At 41.0% G+C, this 25,508-nt stretch overlaps 1 protein-coding gene across 1 annotated transcript in view; it reads left to right on the top strand.

Moving 5' to 3' along the window:
* PDHX (pyruvate dehydrogenase complex component X) overlaps window positions 1-25,508 on the top strand; it is a 78,065-nt gene that overhangs the window by 7,381 nt on the left and 45,176 nt on the right. The window contains exons 2-3 of the mRNA XM_060261207.1: window positions 5,682-5,765; window positions 20,388-20,488. Of these exons, the coding sequence (XP_060117190.1) occupies window positions 5,682-5,765; window positions 20,388-20,488 (185 nt within the window). The remainder of the gene's footprint in view (window positions 1-5,681; window positions 5,766-20,387; window positions 20,489-25,508) is intronic.

Below are 25,508 nucleotides of genomic sequence, written 5' to 3'. Positions count from 1 at the left end.
AGAGGCCATAAGGGCCCTGTGGGACCTCTCCCAATTCTGCAGGGCCTGTAAAACTGAGCTATTCTGATAGGCCTTTAACACTTAAATGGAAAAGGACTGCCACCCTACGCTGCTGAGCGATATCATTCATGAGGAATTATGATCATTATAGAATCACTGCTAGAAGAAATAAAGTTATGATCCCGCCAATACTGAAGTTTGAACAGCACCATGAAATATATTTTAATTGCTATTTTATTGTTTAAATTATATAAATTGTTTTTAAATTGACAGTTAGCCACCCTGAGTCCGCTTGTAGAGAGGGCAGGATAGAAAATTAAAGTAATAAATAAATAAAAGTTGCCTTCCCAGCCAACTTCAGGTCTCCAAGGTGGTGGGCAATCAAAACCATTAAAATAAACTTTTAAAATACTTATTATAAAACCAATTTACAATATGTTAAAATACCTAAACAATTAATGGATCAGTAATGGCTTTATGAAATGAGCGGAAAATTGAGAGCTACCACTTTCCAGTGCTGCAAGTAGTTTGTGAGTAATTACAGTAGGGATGGGCTAGTGTAGCTGGTCATTAAAACTCTCTTCCTACTTCCTACAGGTGTCATTTTTTTTTTTTGCCAGTATCAAGGATAGCAAATGGAATGTGTTCTCTTCACTCTTGCTCCCCATGTGCACTGTAACAGATAATGAGCCAGCATCAGAGATGGTAAAAAGAGGACACATTTTGCTCAGTGTACTTGTACCAGAATTGAGCTAAAGCTTGATGTTGACTTAAAGCCTATCTGGCTATGTAAGAGAAGAGAGGGGGAAATCTGACTTTTGGTACATTTATAAATATTACTTTAATGATCACATGTTAATATGACAAAGGTTGAATATTTATAACTGTCAGGCAGCATGAGAAAGTTAAGCAGTTTTAAGTTGTGTTGACATTAACAGAACCAAAGATTTGTGCTGTAGTTTTCTCATATTTTTCTGTATGGTTTACACATGCTTAACTTTGGCTCTATAGAGGAAAACTGCTCTGAATAGTAACTACCTACTTATGAAATGTTCTAGGCTTTTGGTCACTGTTAGTGTTCTTAAGTGTTAGTGTTCTTGCCCTTTCATGATTTGCTGCCTTGACGTGGTGAGAGGGCTTGCACGGTTCAGTGAGGCTGTGGGCTATGCCATGCAGGGACACCCAAGACAGACAGGCCACAGCTGAGAACCCAGACAAAATGTGATCCACTGGAGAAGGAAATGGCAAACCACTCCAGTATCCTTTCCAAGAAAACCCCATGGACAGTAACAAAAGGCTAAAAGATATGGCGCTGGAAGATGAGCCCCTCAGGTCAGAAGGTCAGAAGGTGCCCAGTATGCTACTGGGGAAGAGCGGAGGGCAAGTCCAAGTAACCACAGAAAGAGTGAAGCAGCTGGGCCAAAGCCGAAAGGACGCTCAGTTGTGGGATGTGTCTGATGGTGAAAGAACAGTCTGATGCTGCAAAGAACAATACTGCATTGGATTGTGGAACCAAGGTAAGCTGGATGTAGTCAAACAAGAGATGGCAAGACTGAACATCGACATCTTGGGAATCAATGAACTAAAATGGACGGGAATGGGTGAATTTTAACTCAGAGGATCACTACATCTAACATCGACATCTTGGGAATCAATGAACTAAAATGGACGGGAATGGGTGAATTTTAACTCAGAGGATCACTACATCTATTATTGCGGCCAAGAATCCCGTAGAAGAAATGGTGTGTCCTTTACAGTTAACAAGAGAGTGAGGAAGGCAGTAATGGGATACAATCTCAAAAATGACAGAATCGATCTTGGTCCATATCCAAGGCAAACCATTCAGTATCACAGTAATCCAAGCCTATACCCCAACCATTGATGCATAAGAGGCTAATGTGGACCAGTTCTATGAAGATCTACACACCTTCTAGAATTAACACCAGAAAAAGATGTCCTCCTCCTCACAGGGGACTGGAATGCTAAAGTAGGAAGTCAAAAGGTAACTGGAACAACGGACAAGTTTGGCCTTGGAGAACAAAATGAAGCCGGGCAAAGGCTAATAGAGTTCTGTCAAGAGAACAAACTGGTCATAGCGAACACCCTCTTCCAACAACCTAAAAGGTGACTCTACACGTGGACATCACAGAAATCAGATTGATTATATACTCTGCAGTCAAAGATGGAGAAGCTCCTTACAGTCAGCAAAAACAAGACCTAGAGCTGACTGCAGATCAGATCATGAGCCACTCATTGCAAAATTCAGGCTTAAACTGAAGAAAACTGGGGAAGCCATTAGGCCATTCAGGTTTGACCTATATTACATCCCTTAAGAATATACAGTGGAGGTGAAGAATAGGTTTAAGAAACTAGAGTTGATAGACAGAGTGCCTGAAGAACTATGGACGGAGGTTCGTGACATTGTACAGAAGGCAGCAATCAGCACCATCCCAAATAAAAAGAAATGCAAGAAAGCAAAGTAGCTGTCTGATGAGGCTTTACAAATAGCTGGGGGGAAAAGGAAAGCGAAAGGCAAAGGTGAAAAGGAAAAATTCACCCAACTGAATGCAGATTTTCAGAGGACAGCAAGGAGAGATAAGGAGGCCTTCCTGAAGGAACAATGAAAAGCAATAGAGGGAAATAATAGAATGGAAAGGACAAGAGATCTCTTCAAGAAAATTGGAGAAATCAGGGGAACGTTTTGTGCAAAGATGGCCATGATAAAGGACAAAAACGGTAGGAACCTAACAGACGCAGAAGAGGTCAGGAAGAGGTGGTAAGAATACACAGAAGAATTATACAAGAAGGATCTCAATGTCCTTGACAACCATGACAGTGAAATTGCTGATCTTGAGCCAGACATCCTGGAGTGTGAAGTCAAATGGGCCTTAGAAAGCATTACTAACAACAAAGCGAGCGGAGATAATGGTATCCCCGCTGAGCTATTCAAAGTCCTAAAAGATGATGCTGTTAAAGTGATGCGCACATTATGTCAACAAATTTGGAAAACACACAGGATTGGAAAAGATCAATTTATATTCCAATCCCAAAGAGGGGTAATGCCAAAGAATGTTCAAACTATCGCACCATTGCACTCATTTCACATGCCAGCAAAATCATGTTAAAGATCCTACAAGTTAGGCTTCAGCAGTATGTAGGTCGGGAACTACCAGAAGTTCAAGCTGGGTTTCGGAGAGGTAGAGGAACTAGAGATCAAATTGCCAACATTTGATGGATTATGGAGAAGCACAGGAGTATCAGAAAAATGTCCATTTCTGTTTAATTGACTATGCTAAAGCCTTTGATTGTGTGGATCACAACAAACTGCTGCAAGTCCTTAAAGAGATGGGAGTACCAGACCACCTAACATGTCTCCTGAGAAACCTGTATAAGGGTCAAGAAGCAACTGTCAGAACTAGATATGGAACAACTGATTGGTTTAGAATAGGAAATGGAGTTAAACAAGGATGTATATTGTCACCCTGCTTATTTAATTTATATGCAGAGTACATCATGCAGAATGCTGGCCTGGATGAAATAGGAGCTGGAATTAAGATTGCCAGGAAAAACATCAACAACCTCAGATATGCAGATGACACCACTCTAATGACAAAATGTGAGGAGGACCTAAAGAACCTCTTGTTGAGGGTGAAAGAGGAGAGCACAAAAGTAGTCTTGAAACTCAACATCAAAAAAACTAACATCATGGCATCAGGCCTCATCACACCTTGATAAGTAGAAGGGGAAGACATGGATAATGAGCTTCTTTTTCCTAAACAAATGGGCATCGTTTAAGAAATGTTGCCACAATGACTCTACCACAGTATAAAAGTAACATCTGAAATAAACTTTTAGGTTTTTATGATTACTTACGAATACTATCGACAGCATGGATTAAATGGGAAGGACAAATCAGAAGGTCAGAGCCAATGTGCCATAGCAGGTAGAGTCCTGGTCTAGGGCTTGGGAGATCCAGGTTCACATTCTAACTTTGCCAGTTGCACTTTCTCAACCTATCCTACTTAACAGAGTTGTTATGATGATAAAGTGGAGGAGAGGAGAACAGTGTCAGTTGCTTTGGGTTCTCATGATGGTGAAAGACATGGAATAAACAAAATAGATAAAAAGTCTTAGAGCAGATCACAGATTTGCCTTAAGCACTGCTTTCAAAATGACATTCTCTCTAATACAGTTGCTAATAATTTGTCATCTGTGAAGTTCAGTTTTGGTCTTACAGTTTGATATTACAGTTCACATTGTAAGACACATATAGCTAGTAGGGAACCTTAGGGAAGGAAACTTTGTAGAGCATTGTTACAAGGAATAGCTTTCTACATGCACAATTCAATTTTGTGGTTGCTTGCTGTGTTTTATAATATCAATATAGTGCATTGGTTAATCTGTATAAACAGTTGTCAAAGGAGTTTTTAAGTAAATTATATATCATGGCCTAGGTATCTGGACCAAAGTGCAGTTAACATTAAGTGCATTAAACATGTGAAGAACTTACCTTTCAATTCACTATTGTACCTTTGCATAATAGCATGTGGCAATTTTGTGGTAGCACAAATTTCGTTAGATTTGAGATGAAATCAGCTTCACAACAAGCACAATTTAACCTTTCCTTATATGATATATATCTTGCCATCTTATCTGCATCTGCCATAATATAAAAGTAACACCTAAAAGAAACTCCGGACTTATTAAAAGAAGCAAAATTCAATGAGTTCATTGTAGAGATGTTAACCTCCAAGTGGGGCCTGGAGATCTCCCAGAATTATAACTGGTTTCCACACTGCAAAGATCAGTTCCCCTGAAGAAAACGGTTGCTTTGGAGGGTGGAATCTATGGCATTATACCCTATTGAAATCCCTCCCCTCCCCAGACCCTGCATTCTCCAAGTTCCACCACCAAATATCCAGGAATCACCTCGGAGTTGGCAACTTTCATTCAGTGGATCTTACTCTTGTGCAAGTGTACATAGAATTGTGGCCTATGGAGGCCTATCCTATGTGTGTTTATATGTAGAAAATAGGGTTGCCAATCCCCAGTTGGAGGCAGGGGATCCTCTGATTTGGGGGCTATCCCTTCGCTTGAGGGTTATCAGAAAGCAGTGTGTGTGTAGAAATGTCCACTGAGCACTCCATTATATGCTATGAAGGCCAGTCCTCCTCATAGGGTATAATGGAGAATCAGTCTGTGGGTATCTGGGGTTCGGGCGGGGGCTGTTTTCGTGAGGTAAAGACACCAAATTTTCAGTATAGCAACTGGTGCCTCTACTCAATCCCCCCTCCAAGTTTCAAAAAGATTGGACCAGAGGGTCTGATTCTGTGAGCCTCAAAAGAAGGGGCTCCCATCCTCCATTATTCCCAGTGGAAGGAAACATTGACAATGAGCATTGTCCCTTTAAATGTGATGACCAGAACACCCTTTGGAGTTCAATTGTACTTGTCACAACCTTGCTCCTGGCTCCATCCCTAAAGCCACCTGGTTTCTACCCCCAAAGTTTCCAGATACTTAATGAGTTGGACCTGGCAGCGCTAGTAGAAAATGAGTATTTAATTGAATGTAGTGGGTCTTTCATCTGACAAATAATGCTTATTTTTTGTCTGTTCATAACAATACTACACTGAGATAACGATGCAATACTGTTTTCAAGATTGCTTTTCTTTTTTCTCCAGGTACCCCTGCAGTTAAAATCCTCATGCCTGCACTTTCACCCACCATGGAAGAAGGAAACATAGTGAAATGGCTGAAAAAGGAAGGTGATTTGAGTTACTTAATTGCTACTTGTGACCAACGAGAATTTCATGCTTTTCACTTTCAATTCAGTCTGTTCCATCATTGTCCATTCCATCACAAAGGATGACCATAATTACCACATGTAGAGAAATTGCTAGCAACCCGTTAATTCTATGTGATCATTAGCAGAGTGGATTGATTTTAAACTAAGACAACTGAAATTTCCAAAAGACGCTTCTGTTAAAATTAGGTTGCCCATTTGTACTTCAGGAGAAAAGTCCATATATTGCTTGATACAGCTTTTAATCATATTGATTTCCCTATTTTCCTTCCAACCAGCCAGTGTATTTCCAGGGCTTATGTGTTTTTTGGTGTTCTGTTTGTTTGCAAAGTGAGCTAGGAGGTGAAGAGACTTAAGAAATCCTAATCCTTGCTTGTGTGTCACTTGCCCTTTCACCGCTAAAGTCATGCTTTCTGAAGTCTGATGGCAGGGCAAACAAATATTATCTGCAATCTTAGTTAAATGCACTTTCAGTTCAGCCAGGTGGACTGTCTTTTGGCTTAAGATCTAGATTCACTGGCTCTGGGTGCAAGTCTCTGTTTGCAGAGAACTCTCAGTGGCCAGAAGTATTATGGCTGTGCTCTTAGCTTTTTCAAGCCTAAGGGTCTGATTCAGGCTTTTAATGAATACATTCTACAAAAGCTGACTGATGGTTGGTTTATGCACACAGTAGAATAGAAAGAGGGAAAGCACCTTGAAACATCACAGTGGATGGTATTTCTTCAGTATGGAAATAAGGGATTCCATTTTTGAAATCTTCCTGTGTTAGAAAATCTCTTTGCAAATAGAAAAAGAGCCAAGCAGTGCAAAAGGTTGCATTCTGACCTGCTCCCTGCTGTGCTGGTTTTCTGTATGAGTTCTTCTGTGTAAGGAAGCATTGAAACAAATGTCATTCACTGAGCTGAAGTGCTTCTGTCACCACAGGATTCTGCCACCACTTCAACACTTTATGCTGCTGCATGTGTAGACCAGGTCTTAGTGACTGAAAGGGGTGCTCTCTAAGAGCCAGGGTTCCGAGACCCCTGGTGGAGGCAGGGGTCCCCTGCTACCAGGCCCCACCTCCCTGTCACCAATCAGCTGGCTGGTATTGGGGGCGGCTTTCCCCCAAAAGAGGGAGATCCATCTGACATACAGCAGCGTGTCTACATCACTGCCCGTATAACCTGGAAATGATGTCACCACAGCCCAGATGTCAGGGCAACACTGATATTTGGGCAAAAAATTAATGGAAGAAGCCAGATTTACATAGACTTTTTGCCCAAATACCAGAGCGTCACACCAGCTGCAAAAATATGATGATCCGCTTCCAATTCACATGTGCAGTGACGTGGACAAGTTGCTGTATGTCAGATGGGCCTCCTTGCTGCTTCCAGTAAGTCTCTCCCATCTCCCACCAGTTGCCAGAAGGGAACTGGCAACCCTACTAAGAGAAGGGGTGAAGAATAGTGTCCAAATGGCCTTTGAGAGTTTCTCAGAGTTAATTTTTTGGACATTTTAAAACAGTAATTTATCAAGGATTCCAGCCCATTGCTATTAATTAATATTTATAACACCTATATTTAGTACTAATGATTTCTTCAAATTATATCTGGTTCCTAATGTATTCTCTAAATTAGGAAAGGCTTTTTTTTTTAATTCACAATAACTAACTTCCATAAAGTGGTATTTTGGGATATTATTCATCATCCACTGCTCTTTTGGATTCTTGTCACCCATACATGATTCTTCTTTTTATTAAATCAGTACTGTTCAACTAATTTCTTTTTTTTTTTAAGGAAACTTTAATTGAAAAGTTCTTCTTTCTCTCCTTCCTTGCTTCCTCTCTCCCCTCCCCCCCCCCCCATTCTCCTGGGCACAGTTCTTCCCTCCCCAACTTCTTTGCATCCCTTGTTCTTTCTCTCCTTCTTTCCTTTCTCTCCCCCCCCCTTTCTCCCAGCTAATGCCAGATTATTTTATGTACACCTTACTGTATCTCCAATAACCCAAACAATCGGAAACTTCTGCAGATAAACTTTATTCCACTTAAGCTCTTTCTCCGAACAGAAGGCTTTAACGATACAGAGCTCTGAAGGCACAACAGAAGATAACAATAGCACAACTTCTGAATACAATAGAAGGTTATGCATTTAGTATTCAGATGAACTTTACTCAAACTCTCATAGCTAAACTTACCCCAGTATATAATCTAATACCTGTAAAGAAAATTAAATCTATGAAAACCTAAATCCCAGTTCTCTTAGAGCCACACTCTCTTGTTGAGAATATGGGCTATGTTTTATGTTTGAGGCCTCAAACAGAAGCCAACAAGGTTGTTAATTTCTGGGCTAGACCAGCAGAGAGGACCCCCGCTTCTCATGTAGTCAGCCCGTTTCGCTCAAAAGTCCAGGGTTTACAAAGGCTTAAAACCATTTCTTATCAGATAGTATCTGATGTCATGCATTCTAAAAATCTCCAGCTGCATCTTAATGTCAATAATCATACTGCCAAATCAAAACATTTAAGGCTAATATTGCCCTAAGACAAATGTTACCTTTAGCCTACTTCTACTGACCTAGATTTCCTGCTGAGAGCAATATGGCTGAGAGCAATCTGACTGCAATGAATAGTGCTGAATAGAACTTTTGTGGCCAATTTCATAAGAGATCCAACCCAAAATAAATCCTGCCACACCAGCCATGGCTCTTTGCTTCCATCCTCTGTTCATTCTCTCTTGCCTTCCTTTCTCTCCCCTCCCCCTTTCTCTCAGCACGATGCTCTCCTCCCATCCCTCTTCTTGGTGTGTGTGTGTGCCTTTAAATCTTTTGTTTAGAATAAAACTCCAACACCATCCTTTGGCTGCTCTCTTTTCCTGAGAAGTTGGTGAAAATGATGGTTATATTCACCAATTCCTGTGAATAAATTGCTCCAGTGAGATCCACAATTGTGCAGGCTTGCAAACTCTTTATTTTGGCTGCTGGGTGTGTGTGTGAGAGAGAGAGAGAGCAGTCAGCTGTTAGGGAATAGGAAAGTCTCCTGGCTCTACTCGCAAAGTCCCCAGATATTTTTGAGTTAGACCTGGCAACCCTATGCTCTGTTGTCCACAGGGAAGGTGTTTTGATTCAGAAATGAGAAGCATTTACTGTGATCATTGGTAAATTGATAGTGTTCACTGATCAAGCTCTAAGCACTGATCAAGATCTAGCAAGTTCACTTACTTTTTCAGATGCCAAGTGATGAAATCATGATTTCACTTTAAGTACAATTATACAGGTGTTTTTAAGCCTTAGCAACAGAATCCCCCTGGCTTTTTCCACCTTTTGCCCCCCTTTGTGTTTTTAATGGGGGGGGGGGGCTGGTTGCACAGAATTCTACTGGTGGCTGCCTCTTCCACCATAAGAGCACCTGAAAGTCATGGTGACAATTCATCTGTTTTTGAAAATTGGTTATGAGTTTGTTTGTTGTTGTTGTTGTTTTTTTGGGGGGGAGGAGCCAGAACCTAGTTTTGCCTAGTGCACCAGATAGGCTAGGGTCAACCCTGGCTATGGTGGACAGTGACAGGAGGCAGCAGTGTTTGGGTGCCTCCAACACAATGCACCAACTCTGTGGCTGCCCTGAGAGACATCACCTTCTCTGTGACCACATCAGATATCCACAGACTTGGCACAGGGCACTGACAGGAACAGATGCTCACTGCCATTGGCCATCTACGACATGACATTGTGCTTCTTCAAGACATGTTAGTGCTCAATGAGCACTCTTCAGTGTCTACAGGCTAGCAGAGGGAGACAGCAAAGAGGCACAGCTTTTTGGTACTGTGACAGATCACTGATGCATCTGCCTTGACCAATGTGGCTTACTGCCCATCATCACAGGCGAAGCACAACTTGAAGCTCTGCTTGTGAATGAGCTCCTGCTCAAAGACAAGGGCCTCCATGTGGTGCTGGAGATGAACTGGTACCCTGTCTGGGGACGCCACATTTCCAGAGTGTAAGGGAAGATCTTGTCTCACTAGCTAATCTGTTAGAGTTCTTTGAGGAGATGAAGAAACATGTGGCCAAAGAGGATCCAATAGATGTTGTTTACCTTGACTTCCAGAAGGCTTTTGATAAAGTTCCTCATCACAGGCTGCTTAGTAAGCTCAAGAATAATAGAATAAAAGGGCAAGTCCTCTTGTGGATCAAAAACTGGCTAATTAGTAGGAAACAGAGAGTGAGTATAAATGGGCAATTTTTGGAGTGGAGGATTGGTAAGTAGTGGGGTACCGCAGGGCTCAGTACTGGGTCTGATGCTTTTTAACTTGTTCGTTAATGATTTGGAGTTGGGAGTAAGCAGTGAAGTCGCTAAGTCTGTGGATGACACTAAATTGTTCAGGGTGGTGAGAACCAGAGAGGATTGTGAGGCACTCCAAAGGGATCTGTTAAGGCTGGGCGAGTGGGCATCAACATGGCAAATGAGGTTCAGCATGACCAAGTGCAAAGTAATGCACATTGGGGCCAAAAATCCTAACTATAAATACAAGTTGGTGATGCGTGAGCTGACGGAGACTGACCAAGAGAGAGATCTTGGCGTCATGGTAGATAATTCACTGAAAATGTTCAGACAGTGAGTGACTGCAATAAAAAAGGCCAATGATATGCTGGGGATTATTAGGAAGGGAATTGAAAACAAATCAGCCAGTATCATAATGCCCCTGTATACATCAATGGTGCAGCCTCATTTGGAATACTGTGTACAATTCTGGTCACCACACCTCAAAAAAGATATTATAGCATTTGGAAAAAGTGCAGAAAAGGGCAACTAGAATGATTAAAGGGTTGGGACACCTTCCCTATGAAGAAAGGTTGAAACACTTTGGGGCTCTTTAGCTTGGAGAAACGTTGATTGAGGGGTGACATGATAGACGTTTACAAGATTATGCATGGAATAGAGAAGGTAGAGAAAGGGGATGGTACGCATGCGCTGAGGAAGCCGGCTGTTTGCTCGTCCTCCCCCTTGGATTGGAATTTTAAATAGCTCAAAAGAATGTAAATAGGCTTTTGGCAAGACTAATTGAAGAAGGAGCTTACTTGCGAAGGTCTGAAGAACGTAAGAATTCCTTTCTGGGGTCCCAGAGGGTAAGATAACAACTCTTACTATCAAATTAAGGAGGCAACGCCCAGGCTAATTACTCAGCGGTTGCGTGTAGCTCCAGAAAAATAAGAAACTATGGCTAAATCCATTAAGGAGTTATCAGAGCAGATGGCTGCTTTCCAGGCTTTAATAATGTCGTCCCAGGACCAGATAAGATCTGAAATTAAGTCAGTGAGAGAGGCAGTTTCAGAACTGGCAGCTGAACTCAAAGACACACAGAGCATTGCTGTTTCGGCTAACGAGCTTGCTTTATCTAACAAGCAGAAGATAGCCCAGCTGAATACGCAGCTTACAGAACTCTCTGACTGTAACAGAAGAGCGAATTTGATTCTTGGTGGAATTTCAGAGGAAATAAATAATAAACTGCTGGAAGGAACTCTTATAGACTGGATGGGTGAGCAAGGAGTTACTCTGCAATCTCAGGACATTGAGAGGGCTCATAGACTGCAAAGGAGACAAGATGGTGGTGCCCCAAGGGAAGTCGTAATTAAATTTTCAAGGGAAAAGACTCAGCAGACAGTTTTCAAGACTTTGAAAAAAAAGAAAGACCTTTCTTTTAGAGGAAGGAAAGTTTGGGTGAGGGAAGACTTTTGCCAGGAAACCATCAGAAAGAGGAGGCTAATGAGACCCTTTGGGCAAAAATTATATGACAATAAGATTAAATTCTCTTGGGGGTACCCTTCCTCAATAATTATTTTTAAAGATGAAAAAAGGCTGGTGGCCCGCAACCCTAAGGAAGCAAGAGATCTCCTTACTCACCTGGGCATCGCCACAGACGACCTGAGAGACCCGAGAGAGGAAGAAGAAGAAACAGTGGATCTCGATGTGGACCCGGGAGAAGGAAGCTCAAGTAGACAAGAGAAAAGGCCAAGGACGGACTACTAAAGGGAGGTATAAAACAATTTGAGCTAACTTTAGGTAGAAGCTAGAAGGGGAGGGTTGGGGTGCGTACTCCCTGGAAGGTGGAAGACAGGATGATTGCCTCATCCAGAAAGTTGTCTGTGCCACAGGGGAAGGGAATGGGGGGTGGGTTTTTAGTAAGAATTAAAGTAAAATACCCTCAGCCAGTAGGGCCCAAGTTTGTTACAAATAAAGAGAATGGATAGATCTTTAAGAGTGCTTTCACTGAATGTGAATGGCCTAACATCAAATCTTAAGAGATTCAGAGTAATTAAAATGGCTAAAGAACAAAGAATTGATCTGTTGTGCCTACAGGAAACTCACAAAAAAATAAATGATAGAAAACCATTGATAAAAGACTTGAGGTGGCAGGTTTTAGCAGAAGCAAGAGGGTCTTCCAAAGCCAGAGGGGTAGCTACATTGATTCGTAAGGATACTAAGGTGGAGGACATTGAAAAATTAGTAGATGAAAGGTAGATACCTGTTAGTTAAGTTTAAGCTGGAAGCCATAAAAATCACTATAGTAAATGTTTATGCACCAAATAAAAGACAAAGGAAATTCTTAAACTTGGTTTTTAAGAAGATACAACAGTTTTCAGAGGGCGAACTAATTGTAGTGGGTGATTTAAATACAGACATAACCAAGAACAAAAGTATTAAGCTAAGAGATTGGGGCTTGAAGGAAGCTCATGAGTTTACCGACACGAGACCCAGCCCGACACACATTTCTAGTAGACATAAAACAGCATCCCGCTTAGATTATATAATTTTGGAAAAAAATAATAATATGGCGGTTAAAGAGATCAAGACCCATCCAATTTTGATTTCTGACCATGCCCCTATAAGTATAGAATTAGAGCTAAAACTTCCCTCGACAAACAGACCTTGGAGGTATAACAACCTGGTAATGGCAAAAGAAGAGGATAGGGAATACTTAATGACACAGTTAAAATTATATTTTAGGGAAAATAGAGGCACTGTGTCAACTAATATATAATGGGACGCTGCTAAAGCGGTAATAAGGGGCCATTTGGTTAGGAAAGAAAAAGACATAAAAAGAGAATGGTATAAAAAAAGGCAAACAAAACTTAATGAATTGGAGGAGTTACAAAAAGAAATAATGGGAAAGTGTAATCCTAGTTTACAGATTAGAATTAAAGAGATTCAAAAACAGTTGGAGGCCCTAGATATGGCAACAATGTGGAAAAAGGAAATAATGGTTAGGAATGACTTCCAGAGGAATAGTATTAATACAGCAAAAAGGTTAGCTAATTATTTGAAAGTTAAAAAGGCAAAACAATCAATTAGAAGTATAAAAATTAATAATAATACAACTCAAAACTCTAAGGAAATCACTAAGGCATTTGAGGACTTCTATAAAAAGTTATATATGAAAAAGAATATAATGGAGGTGTGGGACGCACCTAAGCTAATCATAGAGGAGGAAGCGAAAGCCTCAATGGGAGCTGAGATTACACTCCAAGAGATAAAGGAAGTAATAAAAGCGCTCAAAAAAGGTAAATCACCAGGGCTGGATGGCTTTACTTCTGACTTTTATAAAGAAATGGTAAAAATTATAGCACCCGAATTGCAGGTAGTTTTTAACGAAGTCTTGGAAGGAAAGAAAGCCCCGGACTCATGGAAGGAAACAGAAATAATTTTGATATTAAAGCCCCAGAAAGACCCGGAAGAAGTAGGTTCGTATAGGCCCATTAGTTTACCAAATCAAGATTATAAGATCTTTGCTAAGGTTTTAGCAAATAGACTTAAGAGAGATATCCCGTCAATTATAAAAGGGGACCAATACGGTTTTATTGAGGGTAGATCTATTGCTCATCCCATTAGAAATATCTTAAATGTACTGCACCATGGCCAAAAGAAAAAAAATAGCTCTGTTAAAGTTGGATGTTTACAAAGCCTTTGATACTCTCTCACATGAATTCTTGTGGCAAATATTAAAGAAGATAGGTTTAGAGGAACAGTTCTTACAGGCCATACAGGAAATATACAAAGGTGGTAAGGCAAAAGTTAGAGTCAACACTGACCATTCACAAGCGTTTCCAATTCAAGGGGGGGTAAGACAAGGCTGTCCACTATCCCCGCTCATATTTATAATAGCTATAGAACAATTAGCAGAGCAAATTAGGAATGCGGGGAGAATAGAGGGGTATAAGTCAGGTAATGAAGAAATGAAAATTAATTTATTTGCGGATGATATTATAGTAATTATGTCAAACCCCAAAGATGGAGTTAAAGAGATTAAGATAATTTTAGATGATTTTGAAAAGTGTTCAGGGCTAGGAGTGAATATGGCAAAATCAGAAATTCTATACCTTAACGTTAACAGAGAGGAAAAATAGGAAATAAATAGGATTACAAATATAGGAATGGGGGCCAAGAGACTTAAATACCTAGGGATAGTCCTGCAAAAAAAATATGGACAAAATGATAAATGAGAACTATGGTAAAATATGGAAGAAAATAGAGAGAGATATGAATAAATGGAATCATAAAATACTAGGGATATCAACTAGAATAAGATCCCTTAAAATGTTCTTGATACCAAAGTTAATGTATTTATTCAAAACGTTGCCCTTAGGTTTGAGGAAAAATCAAATTGAACAATGGAATAAAGCAATTAGAGTGTGGATTTTTAATAATAAAAACTGTAGGTTTCATAAGATAATTCTATACAACCTTAAATCAGAATTAGGTTGGGGAATCCCAGATTTAAGTAAATATTATGAGGCCTTCCAACTAAGAGCGTTACTAGAACTGAGTGAGGATAAGGTACAGAAGTGGATTAATTTCGAGAATGCAGTTAACAGTGGTATTGGAAGATTTGGTATTTTTTCCACAGTGTTGACAAAAGATCTAAAATTAGCCATAGGGCCCAGAAGAGAATCATTAGAAACCTGGATGAAATGGTACCCACAGTGGCTAGGAAAGGTTTCAAGATGGACCCCCCTAGCAGCTATTGTTAAGGAGGTGCATGCTATAAAATGGTGGGAAAGGCTTAAAAACAAAGGCTATTATAGAGTGGGCGATATGTTTATGGGTGGTAAACTAAAACTTTTACAGGAAATTACAGATGATTTAGGTAATCAATACTGGTTAAACATAGCAGGCTTACATAAGATAGTTAAGAAGATCAGTGAAAAGGGAGAGCTTTGGTTAGACGCTCCAATGGAAGAGATATATAAAGTAATGGCCAAACAAAGGAAGGGTCTAGTGGGGTTACTATACAGGAAAATGATTTCAAATAAAGATAAAATAATAGTACATTTACAAAAGATTTGGAGTCATGAAGGTCAGTTAACAGAGAGGTTGGCTGGGAAAATCTTGGAAGGACTAGAGGGGATTAAAGTAATCAAATTTAAAGAACTGGAATATAATTTTTTCACAAAATGGTACAAAACACCCGCACAAATAGCCTATATATTCCCAGGAATGAGTTCCAAGTGCTGGCATTGCAAACTATTTAAGGGTTGGTTTGCACATATGTGGTGGGGGTGTGAAGAGGTTAAACCCTTCTGGGGGGAAATTATTGAATTTATTAGAAAAGTCTGCAATGTACCATTAACCATTGGCTTTAATATGATGTTGTTAAGCACAATAGGAAGTCTGGCACTAAGTAGACCCACTCAAAACCTTGTCAAGGCAATGATACTAGCGGGGAAGGGTCATCGCTTTGGGGTGGAAAGATAAAAGTAAATGGTCAATAGAAATCTGGCACAACTATTTGTTTGATTACATACAGTCTGACATCGTGGCAACAATCAACAAGGATTCCACGTGGGAAGATAAAGTCAAGGAAATCGAGACCAGATGGAACCCTTATTTAGAATGGATCTCAGGAGAAACAGGGAAGGACATTCAGTGGAAGATCAAGACTTTGTGCCCTTGGCTGAGGGGGAAGGACTAAGAGAAGATGGGGAGGGTTGCGGGGGGGGGGAGGGTTATTTGTAATTCCAACATTCATATGTTGTAATGGTCAATTTTACAAGAGTCAATAAAACATAAAAATATTTATTTAAAAAAAAAGAGAAGGTAGAGAAAGAAGTATTTTTTCTCTGTTTCTCACAATACGACAACTTGTGAGTATTCAATGAAATTGCTGTGCAGTCAGGCTAGAACAGATAAAAGGAAGTACTACTTCACCTGAAGGGTGATTCACACATGGAATTCACTGCCACAGGAGGTGGTGGCAGCTGCAAGCATATACAGCTTCAAGAGGGGATTGAATAAACCTGGAGCAGAGGTCCATTAGTGGCTGTTAGCCACAGCGTATTGTTGGAACTCTCTTTCTGGGGCAGTGATGCTCTATGTGCTTGGGGCGGGGGCACAGTGGGAGGGCTTTTATTGTCCTGGCCCCACTGCTGGACCTCCTGATGGTGCCTGGGTTTTTTTGACTACTGTGTGACAGCGTGTTGGACTGGATGGGCCATTGGCCTGACCCAACATGGCTTCTCTTACATTCTTATCAGTGATAGGCCACTTTTGCCATGGCCTAGCACACCATACACCCATTGGCAAGGTGAGAAGAGTGAAGGAGGAGCGTCCGAGCACAGCCCAACCTCATGTGGAGGCGTCCCTCTGCACCATGGAGTAGCAAACCATCACCACACCCTGGGGCTGAGTTAGTGTGAGCTAGTTCAGTTTTTTAGCTTCTGGCTCACACATTTTTGTCTTGGCTCAAGAAGAATGACCCCAGAGCAAACTAATGTATGCAGTAGCTCTCAATGCCAGTAGCTCGCAAAGTAGAATTTTTGCTCAAAAGACTCCACAGCTTAGAGGGAGTATTGGTGACAATGACTAACAGTCCTTGCTGGCTATCGCGCTGCGTTCCACTGACTCTTGCAAGCCAAAGAGCTTCTCACGTAAAGCGCCTGTGTTGATGAACAAGAGAGTCATCACAGCGGACAGTGTGGGATGGACTTCCATCAAAACCAGTACGCCTGGCGACCACGAGCACAGTGTTAATGCACCAACAGACCACTGCTGTGACGGACGCAGGTAGTGGTGGCACGAGGTGCAGCGCTGCGGTCAAGCCCATACTGGCCCTCCAGTGGGAAAGAGACAGCGTGATGAACTGAGCCCCACCCCCCCGCGTCACACGTCTTAGCCCCCAGGGGAAGAGGGTACCTTTAACACAGCACAGAATGGGAAATTCCCATTTTAAAATGTTTATTTCACTGATCTAACTGGAATCCTACCCTTTCATTGAAATGTAGGCATAATAATTTCCCTCCATGAAAAAAAGAGATTGCTTTCTTTTAATTGTAGACCAGTTATTTTAATCTATGCTGTTGTTGAATTTTTACTCCATAAATGTGAACAATTGAGAAGCCACAAACATTTTTTCTGAAGAACATCATACTTTAGTGCTGGTGAAACTGCTGATAATTGTTTTGTTCTCACCTGTCTAATTTACAAATATGTGATGATGCTGAAAGACTAACTGGCTGCTGTTTTCTAAAACTTTAAGGCTATTTTCAAAGCAAATTGCCAGAGAATTCTGGGAAACACTGTTGATCACCAACCTGGATTTCTGTCTGCTATTCATAATGATTATTTCCTTTCCTCAAATAGGAAGTTGCTGACTATTAAGTGTGGCAAAATGTAAGTGATCATTTGTGTCCAAAAGCTAGCCATGAATACTTGGCATTTGGCTTCCTACAGTACTAAGTTCAATCTTGTTGATGCCAGAATGGTTCATCCACTAGGCAGAGGGGCGTCAACTAGCCTGGCTGTGGCATCAAGATCTGTCCAGGGAGGTACCTGTGTGTGGAGAGGTGAGGAATGGGACAATGGTGTCCCACACTCTGAAGTGAGAAAGTCAGGTCTTACTACTGGGGGATGAGACGGGCAGGCACCAGCTATTTGATGCAGCCTGGCATAGGAGGTGAGGGGGACAGATAGCATCTTGCCACCTCCCTGTGGCACCGTAGGGGAACTGCTTGGGTACTGTAGTCTAGGTGCCCAAAATTCTTGGGTCAGCCCTGGTAGATACTTAGGGATTATGCTTCCCAAGATTTTTTGTTTGTTTTAATCTGAAAGAAGTTATCCTTTTCTTTTTCTGCTTAAATTGGGTTCAGATGCATTTTACAAATGTGAAATGTTTTAGGGCAGGGTGGCCAAACTTGCTTAATGTGAGAGTCACATAGAATAAACCTCAGATATTTGAAGAAGAAGATATTGGATTTATATCCCGCCCTCCACTCCAAAGAGTCTCAGAGCGGCTCACAATCTCCTTTACCTTCCTCACCCACAACAGACACCCTGTGAGGTGGGTGGGGCTGGAGAGGGCTCTCACAGCAGCTGCCCTTTCAAGGACAACCTCTGCCAGAGCTATGGCTGACCCAAGGCCATGCTAGCAGGTGCAAGTGGAGGAGTGGGGAATCAAACCCGGTTCTCCCAGATAAGAGTCCGCACACTTAACCACTACACTAAACTGGCTGCAAGACATGATTGAGAGCTGCAAGACATGATTGCCAGATGTTTAAGAGCTGCAAGAAAAGATGGAAGACAAATAGATGGAGGAAGGGAGGGAGAGGTGGAAAGAAATCAACTTTAAATGCATTCTCTAAGGTGCCAGCTGGCTTGGCTTAGATAAGTGATTTAAAGAGACAAATGCCTTCTCCAAGCTGGCTGATGAGGTGTTGGGGGCTTTGAATATATGTGAAAGAGCCACATAGGGCTCCTGAGCAGCAATTTGGCCACCCCTGCTTTTGGGGTTGTGGTCAAGAAAGTCGCTTACAAATCTAATAGGTAAAAAGTTAGTGGAGTTACCTTTGAGTTTTTTTATGGAGCTGACAAATTTTAGATAAATGTTCTTTTGTATATAGTTTTGAACTGTGTTATAAAGTTGCTTTAAATCTTTGGTTTAAAGGACAAGAATACCTTTTAGTTAAAGAGCGTGAATACCTTGGCTGATTCTACACTCACCTTTCTCTGGGGCAGTCTTCCGTTTTTGGGCAGAGCAAACTGGCGATTTTGCACCAGTTGCTCCGCACCAGCATTAAGCACGGGGCAAACCCGCAATTTGTCCCACTGCAGTGTAAACCTGAAAAAACAGGTTTACACTGCAGCGAGGCAAATCATGGGTTTGCCCCTCGCAAAATGCTGGCGTGGAACAACTGGTGCAAAATTGCCAATTTGCTCCGCCCAGAAACGGAAGCCTGCCCCAGAGAAAGGTAAGTGCAGAATCAGCCCTTATCTACTTTATATTTCAAAAAGGAGTCATGATATATTTGTTCTACTGAGCTTTGACATTCTGAATAAAGGGCCTTTATTATGATCCAAAAGGCTAATATCTTAGAATTCAGGCAAAGTCGCCTAGTAAAAAAATAATTACTTATCTATTCAGTTCCTTGGGCTTTAGTGAAAAGAATATTTCTCAGAGGTAAGTATTGAACAGATAAATAACCTTTTATTCATTCTTTTCAAGTGCAATGTCTGCAGAGACCGAATATTGGTTTGAAAGGAGTTTGCATGCGGCAGCTGTTTCCTTGTTGCTAAAGGCAACCAAGTTACATACATAGCACTGCCTCTCAGTTTTGTCTGTTTGGTTTTGCATAAGCGTGATACAGATAGCTAAGACAAAGCTGTGTGTGTCATTTCAGTGACAGGTTTATTGCAAATTGCCAGTGTTGTTGCTCAGTGTTCAAGCATTTCATAAAGAAAGCAAAAACAAATCCAATTTAGGGCTTAGATAAGTCTCTTTATTTCCTTCCTTTAGGCAAGACTGTTAAAAGCCTTTTTCATATTTTAAGAAAAACTGCATTGCTTACAAGCCTGCTATATAAGCAAGCCTTTTGTTACCTTAGTGTTCTGTAAAGAAATTCAATTGTATATTCAATTGTCTTGGCCCTAGAACCATTCAGGAATCTTTTCACTGTAATCCTGTTTTAATGGCAGGCATACAGCCAGTGGCATCCATCTTTGCTTGACAAAAGTTTTTGGGTTCATAGGTGTATTATCACAAGGCAACAGATGTGAATATGATCTTAAAATTGGACAAAAATGCTTGTTACAATGATTCCACTTTAGAGAGATGTGCTGTGTGTAGCCACTGTGTTCTACCTGTGTTTCATTCAAAAAGAATTCCTTGTTTCAGTTGAAGAAATACTAAAAAGAAATGGGTTTACAGGCATGCCTTAAATTCATTCTCATTTGTGAGGGAATGGTGGCAGGGGAGGGCTGCTCATCTATGAACACATTTTGAAATTAAAATACTAGTGATTAGAAAGCCCTTTTTAGAAGCTCCAAACAAACAGTTTATCACATTAATATTGCTTGTTACTCAGTCAGAGCACCTCAGATTATGTAGCTGTGGGCTATCTCTGGGTATTTCTTGTACCCTTTTCTGTCATTCCTTGGTCCTTTGCTATTCTCAGGCAACTGAGGTCATACTGGTCCATCATTTTTCAGTCTGAGATTAGCATATATATATATATATATATATATATATATATATATATATATATATATATATATATATATATATATATATATATATATATATTTATTTATTTATTTCAATATTACTATTATGTATATTTTCATTTTATAGGAGAAACTGTGAATATTGGAGATGCGTTGTGTGAAATTGAAACAGACAAAGCAGTTGTTACCATGGAGTCGAGTGATGATGGCATCTTGGCGAAAATAATGGTATGTTACGATTTTCTACAATGAACACAGTTTCTACACACAACATACGTTTAGAATCCTTTGTGAGTGAACCAAACTCTCTAATGTATCTCCTTTACATGATTTTTTGAAAATACATATATGCACATGTAAATCAGTTTTACGTCGTACATAAAACATTTAACTATGAAGACTGTTTTTTCCCTCTTAATTTATTAGAATTTATTGGCAAAAGAGTTTCCTTTTATATGATCTCTAAACATACCACATTTTGACTATGTATAGTACACTAACAGTGGCTTAAAACAAAAAGCAGCCATTTGACAATATTGGGAAATGATAACACTCTGTGGAAATGGGTTTACTTGTGGCTACATTAATTAAACCAATTACATGTATCCTGATATGTGTATCTGCAGACTTACAATAAGCAGGTTGGCACTTAGTGAATTGGACCATAAGGAAGGCCAAGCGCAGAAGAATATTTGCTTTTGAGCTGTGGTGCTGGAGAAGAATCTTGAGAGTCCCTTGTACTGCAAGAAGATCAAATCAGTCAGTCCTAAGGGAAATAAACCCTGACTGTTCCCTGGAAGGTCAGATGCTGAAGCTGAAGCTCAAATACTTTGGCCACCAAATGAGAAGGGAGCACTCACTGGAGAAGATCCTGATGCTGGGAAAGACAGAAGGCAAAAGAAGAAGGGGATGGCAAAAGATGAGATGGCTGGACAGCGTTACTAATGTAACTAACACAAATTTGGGCAGACCCCCAAGGATGGTGGAAGACAGGAGGGCCTGGCATGACTTTCTCCATGGGGTCGCAAAGAGTCGGACTCGACTGTGCGACTGAACAACAAACACTTAGTGAATGTGGAGAACTTTAACTGGAATCATTCAAAAAGGTCACTATGTTGATAAGGATGAGAATATGCAGTTTTATCTTTCTCCAATAATTTCAACAGATTGTAATCAGTCAGTGAATGACTATTATGATGTAGTGGTTAGAAAGTAATGACTGAGGAGATGTGGGTTCAGTTCTCCACTTACCTGTAAGGCCCACAGGGTGACATTGTTATGGGAACAACATATCTTGTTAGAAGTTAGGTGTACATCTTGTACTAATTGTGTTTTGACACAACATTTTTGCTGTTAGGGGAAAATTAACATTTTTGTATCATTGGTATAATTGTTATTATTTGGTTCAGATTAGAAGAGCTGCAGAATGTTTCAGTGTGGTTTATCATTCTTTGTTAAAGAAGGAAGCTGAGTAGATAACAGCTAACCAAGTAAAGTAATGTACAAAAGACCTTTGTTAGCATATCTTACACTGACTGCTGTTAAAAGTCGATTATGAAGAATATTACAGTTGCACATTAAAATCCCATTAAGACCCTGTCATGATTTGCAATCCCTTACATGTATTCATGTCACATCACTGATCCTGGTGTTGAACTTGCAGTCAGCTGATTCTTTGCATTTATGCTCCCCCCCCCTTTTTTTTAAATGATTTCTAAGATACCAGCCTGACAAGTTAAAGAAGAAACTCAGTACACAGAAAGGCCTCTGCTGGAAATGTGGAATAGCAGGGCCGCCATTTTATTAAGATATGACATCTTTGGCAACCTAAGATGTGCACCATTTGCTGCTTCATATACATTTGTAATGAGATTCTTACTTTCAGGATGGATTTTATCCGTACTGCTTTTCTTGTAGACAGAACATATGGAGTTGGATGCAAAGATGCCCTTCCATATGCAAAATGGTGTTAGCTCATGGAAGGAATGTTTTATGCTTTGTGCTCAAACTTTGCATGAGAAATGTGAACCTAAACCTGCTTTCAGTTGAGGAGGACCTTTCAAACCTGTTGAACAAATGGAAGCATAAAAACAGCTTGTAGAGCCTGCTGTTTATGGTAATGTGCTATACGTGTGTACATGAGCTTGTTGAATAGTGGCTGTTTTCTCCTGGTCATGGTTGTTTGGGTTTATCCTTGTGTCTTTTGTGGATGGAAGACTGTTAAGCTTCCTCATGAGCAAGCCTGCTTTGAATGACTACTGTATCTAGCAAACAGGAAAAACACAAATCTTGTTTGATAAACAACCAGACCAGAAACATAGGGAAAACCTGGGCTCTATTTTCAGAAAATTGTATAGGAAACCAGACTATGCTGGCATCTTCTTTCTTTCCCCTCCTTCCTTTTTTGACTTCTTGTTGGTGGTTTAGTTTATATAGTTATTACAAGCAGCCTGAAATCTCAGAACATTGACTAAATACCACGAGGAAAATGTCATTCCCCCTCCCCCCCACCCCGTTGGTAGGAAAACCAAACATTGGGTCATTTTTCTGCCATGGATTCAAAATTTCTGGGAGTTTTGTTATCTGATAGGTAGTTTGCAACTTTCCCTTGATTAGAGCTAACAGCTGATATGATAGAAGGCCAAAACCAGGTTTAAACTGATCTCTTAATGCCACAGGGGAGGGTTGGGACAATCAATTGCCCAGTTTTAGCATTACCTAAGGAAGCCCCATGGCGCAGAGTGGTAACGCTGCAGTACTGCTGTTGAAGCTCTGCTCAAAACCTGAGTTTGATCCCGGTGGAAGCTGGGTTCAAGTAGCCAGCTCAAGGTTGATTCAGCCTTCCATCCTTCCGAGGTCAGTAAAATGAGTACCCAGCTGGCTTGGGGGAAAATGTAGATGACTGGGGAAGGCAATGGCAAACCACCCCATAAAAAAGTCTGCTGTGAAAATGTTGTGATGCGACATCACCTCAGAGATGGAAATGACTGGTGCTTGCACAGGGGACTACTTTTACCTTTATGAACATATGAAGCTGCCTTATACTGAATGAGACCTGAATGAGAGAGATCTTGGGGTCATGATAGATAACTCACTGAAAGTGTCAAGACAGTGTGCGTTTGCAATAAAAAAGGCCAATGCCATGCTGGGAATTATTAGGAAGGGAATTGAAAACAAATCAGCCAGTATCATAATGCCCCTGTATAAATCGATGGTGCGGTCTCATTTGGAGTACTGTGTGCAGTTCTGGTCGCCGCACCTCAAAAAGGATATTATAGCTTTAGAGAAGGTGCAGAGAAGGGCAACTAGAATGATTAAAGGGCTGGAGCACTTTCCCTATGAAGAAAGGTTGAAACGCTTGGGACTCTTTAGCTTGGAGAAACGTCGACTGCGGGGTGACATGATAGAGGTTTACAAGATAATGCATGGGATGGAGAAAGTAGAGAAAGAAGTACTTTTCTCCCTTTCTCACAATACAAGAACTCATGGGCATTCGATGAAATTGCTGAGCAGACAGGTTAAAACGGATAAAAGGAAGTACTTCTTCACCCAAAGGGTGATTAACATGTGGAATTCACTGCCACAGGAGGTGGTGGCGGCCACAAGTATAGCCACCTTCAAGAGGGGTTTAGATAAAAATATGGAGCACAGGTCCATCAGTGGCTATTAGCCACAGTGTATGTGTGTATATAACATTTTTTGCCACTGTGTGACACAGAGTGTTGGACTTGATGGGCCGTTGGCCTGATCCAACATGGCTTCTCTTATGTTCTTAGACCCTTGGTCCATCAAAGCCAGTATTGTCTTCTCAGACTGGCAGCGGCTCTCCAGGGTCTCAAGCTGAGGTTTTTCACACCTATTTGCCTGGACCTTTTTTTGGAGATGCCGGGGATTGAACCTGGGACCTTCTGCTTCCCAAGCAGATGCTCTACCACTAAGCCACCGTCCCTTATAGCTTATTCACTTCAGAAGACAAGGCCTGTTTTGGCCTTGTGTTGTATTAACTTTTTTAATCACTTCCAGTAGTGGAGAATTATTGACATGAGACTTCTACCTTCACTTTGTTAGCATAAGAGTCTCTTCTCCTCAGCCTGTGTCCAGCCCACTTGTTCTGCTAAATGCAAGAAGTTTCTGCAAGTCTTTGCTTAGAAGTAGTGTGCAAGCTTTGGTTGGGATATATGCATGAGAAAGGAGGCAAGGGTTGGTCAGAATAGGCTGGAGCATTCTGCTTAATCAGAGGTCATGTCTAGCTTATCAAGATGCCACTTGTCGAAAGTGAAGCCTGGCATAAAGGAGTGGCTGAAGCAGATTAACCCAATTACGTGTGGCCAGCTCTGCCAGTATTGTTCTAAGCATTTCAGTCTAATGCCCAGTCTTGTTGAGCAAAAGAATCCCTGGTGATAGACTTAGATCCTAAGTAGTGCGAGAGGATTTGTGCTAAAGCAAGGCATATTCCCTGTCTCTCCCCTTTCACTGTAGTCTTCTGTGCTTCCCCCACAAATAGTGCTCCTGTCCACCAGTAGTTCTGAAGCAAACAATCTTCAGCAATGGAGGGAGGCTCCTAAAATCTTTTCCTCCTCTGCATTTTACCAAAAGAGCTGTTGCTGCACTGGCAGAACATTGCCTTTAGGATCCAAGTCAAAGCCTGTAACAAATGCATTTTGTACCTGAAGCTGACACTTTTCTAGCATACTCCTTTACTGCTCTCCTTACTGAGCTTCCATAGCGAGTAACCCCCCCCCCCCCCCCCACCGACACACACTTCATATCTTTCCCTTTACCAGGAGTCATTTTGTAGAAAAATAGGTGGTGGAGCTCATCCAGGGATTGTTATGCAGTTGCACATACTATTCAATGGACAAGGAGGTGGAACTCTCAGAAAGGTGCAGGAGCTGCACTCCTGTGAGCTCCCATTGAATCTGAGGCCTACCCTTTACCAATCAGAAAGTTTGTTCCTGACTTCTCCCAACTTTCTTCAAGGCTGAGATATCCAAAACTTTGTGTTGTATCGCCAAACCTCTGTCTGAACTTCCCCATAGTGGCCTTGGCTTTTTGATCTTAAGATGCTCAGTTGCTACATTCTTTGACTTCTGATTTGCAAAAGTCCTATTGAAGACAATATCTGTAAGAACATCCTAAGATCACTTAGTATGTATGTCGGTTCAGCTTGTTTTTGGTTGTTCAAAATAACTTTCCAGGGTCATTTGTACCACAGCTTCTGTTGGCTTAATTAATGAGGATATCTAAC

This window comes from Heteronotia binoei, chromosome 21 (genome assembly GCF_032191835.1).
Source record: "Heteronotia binoei isolate CCM8104 ecotype False Entrance Well chromosome 21, APGP_CSIRO_Hbin_v1, whole genome shotgun sequence".
NCBI classification, from domain to species: Eukaryota; Metazoa; Chordata; class Lepidosauria; order Squamata; family Gekkonidae; genus Heteronotia; species Heteronotia binoei.
The sequence above is the reverse complement of the archived record's forward strand: the minus strand, read 5'-3'. Positions and strand labels throughout refer to the sequence as shown.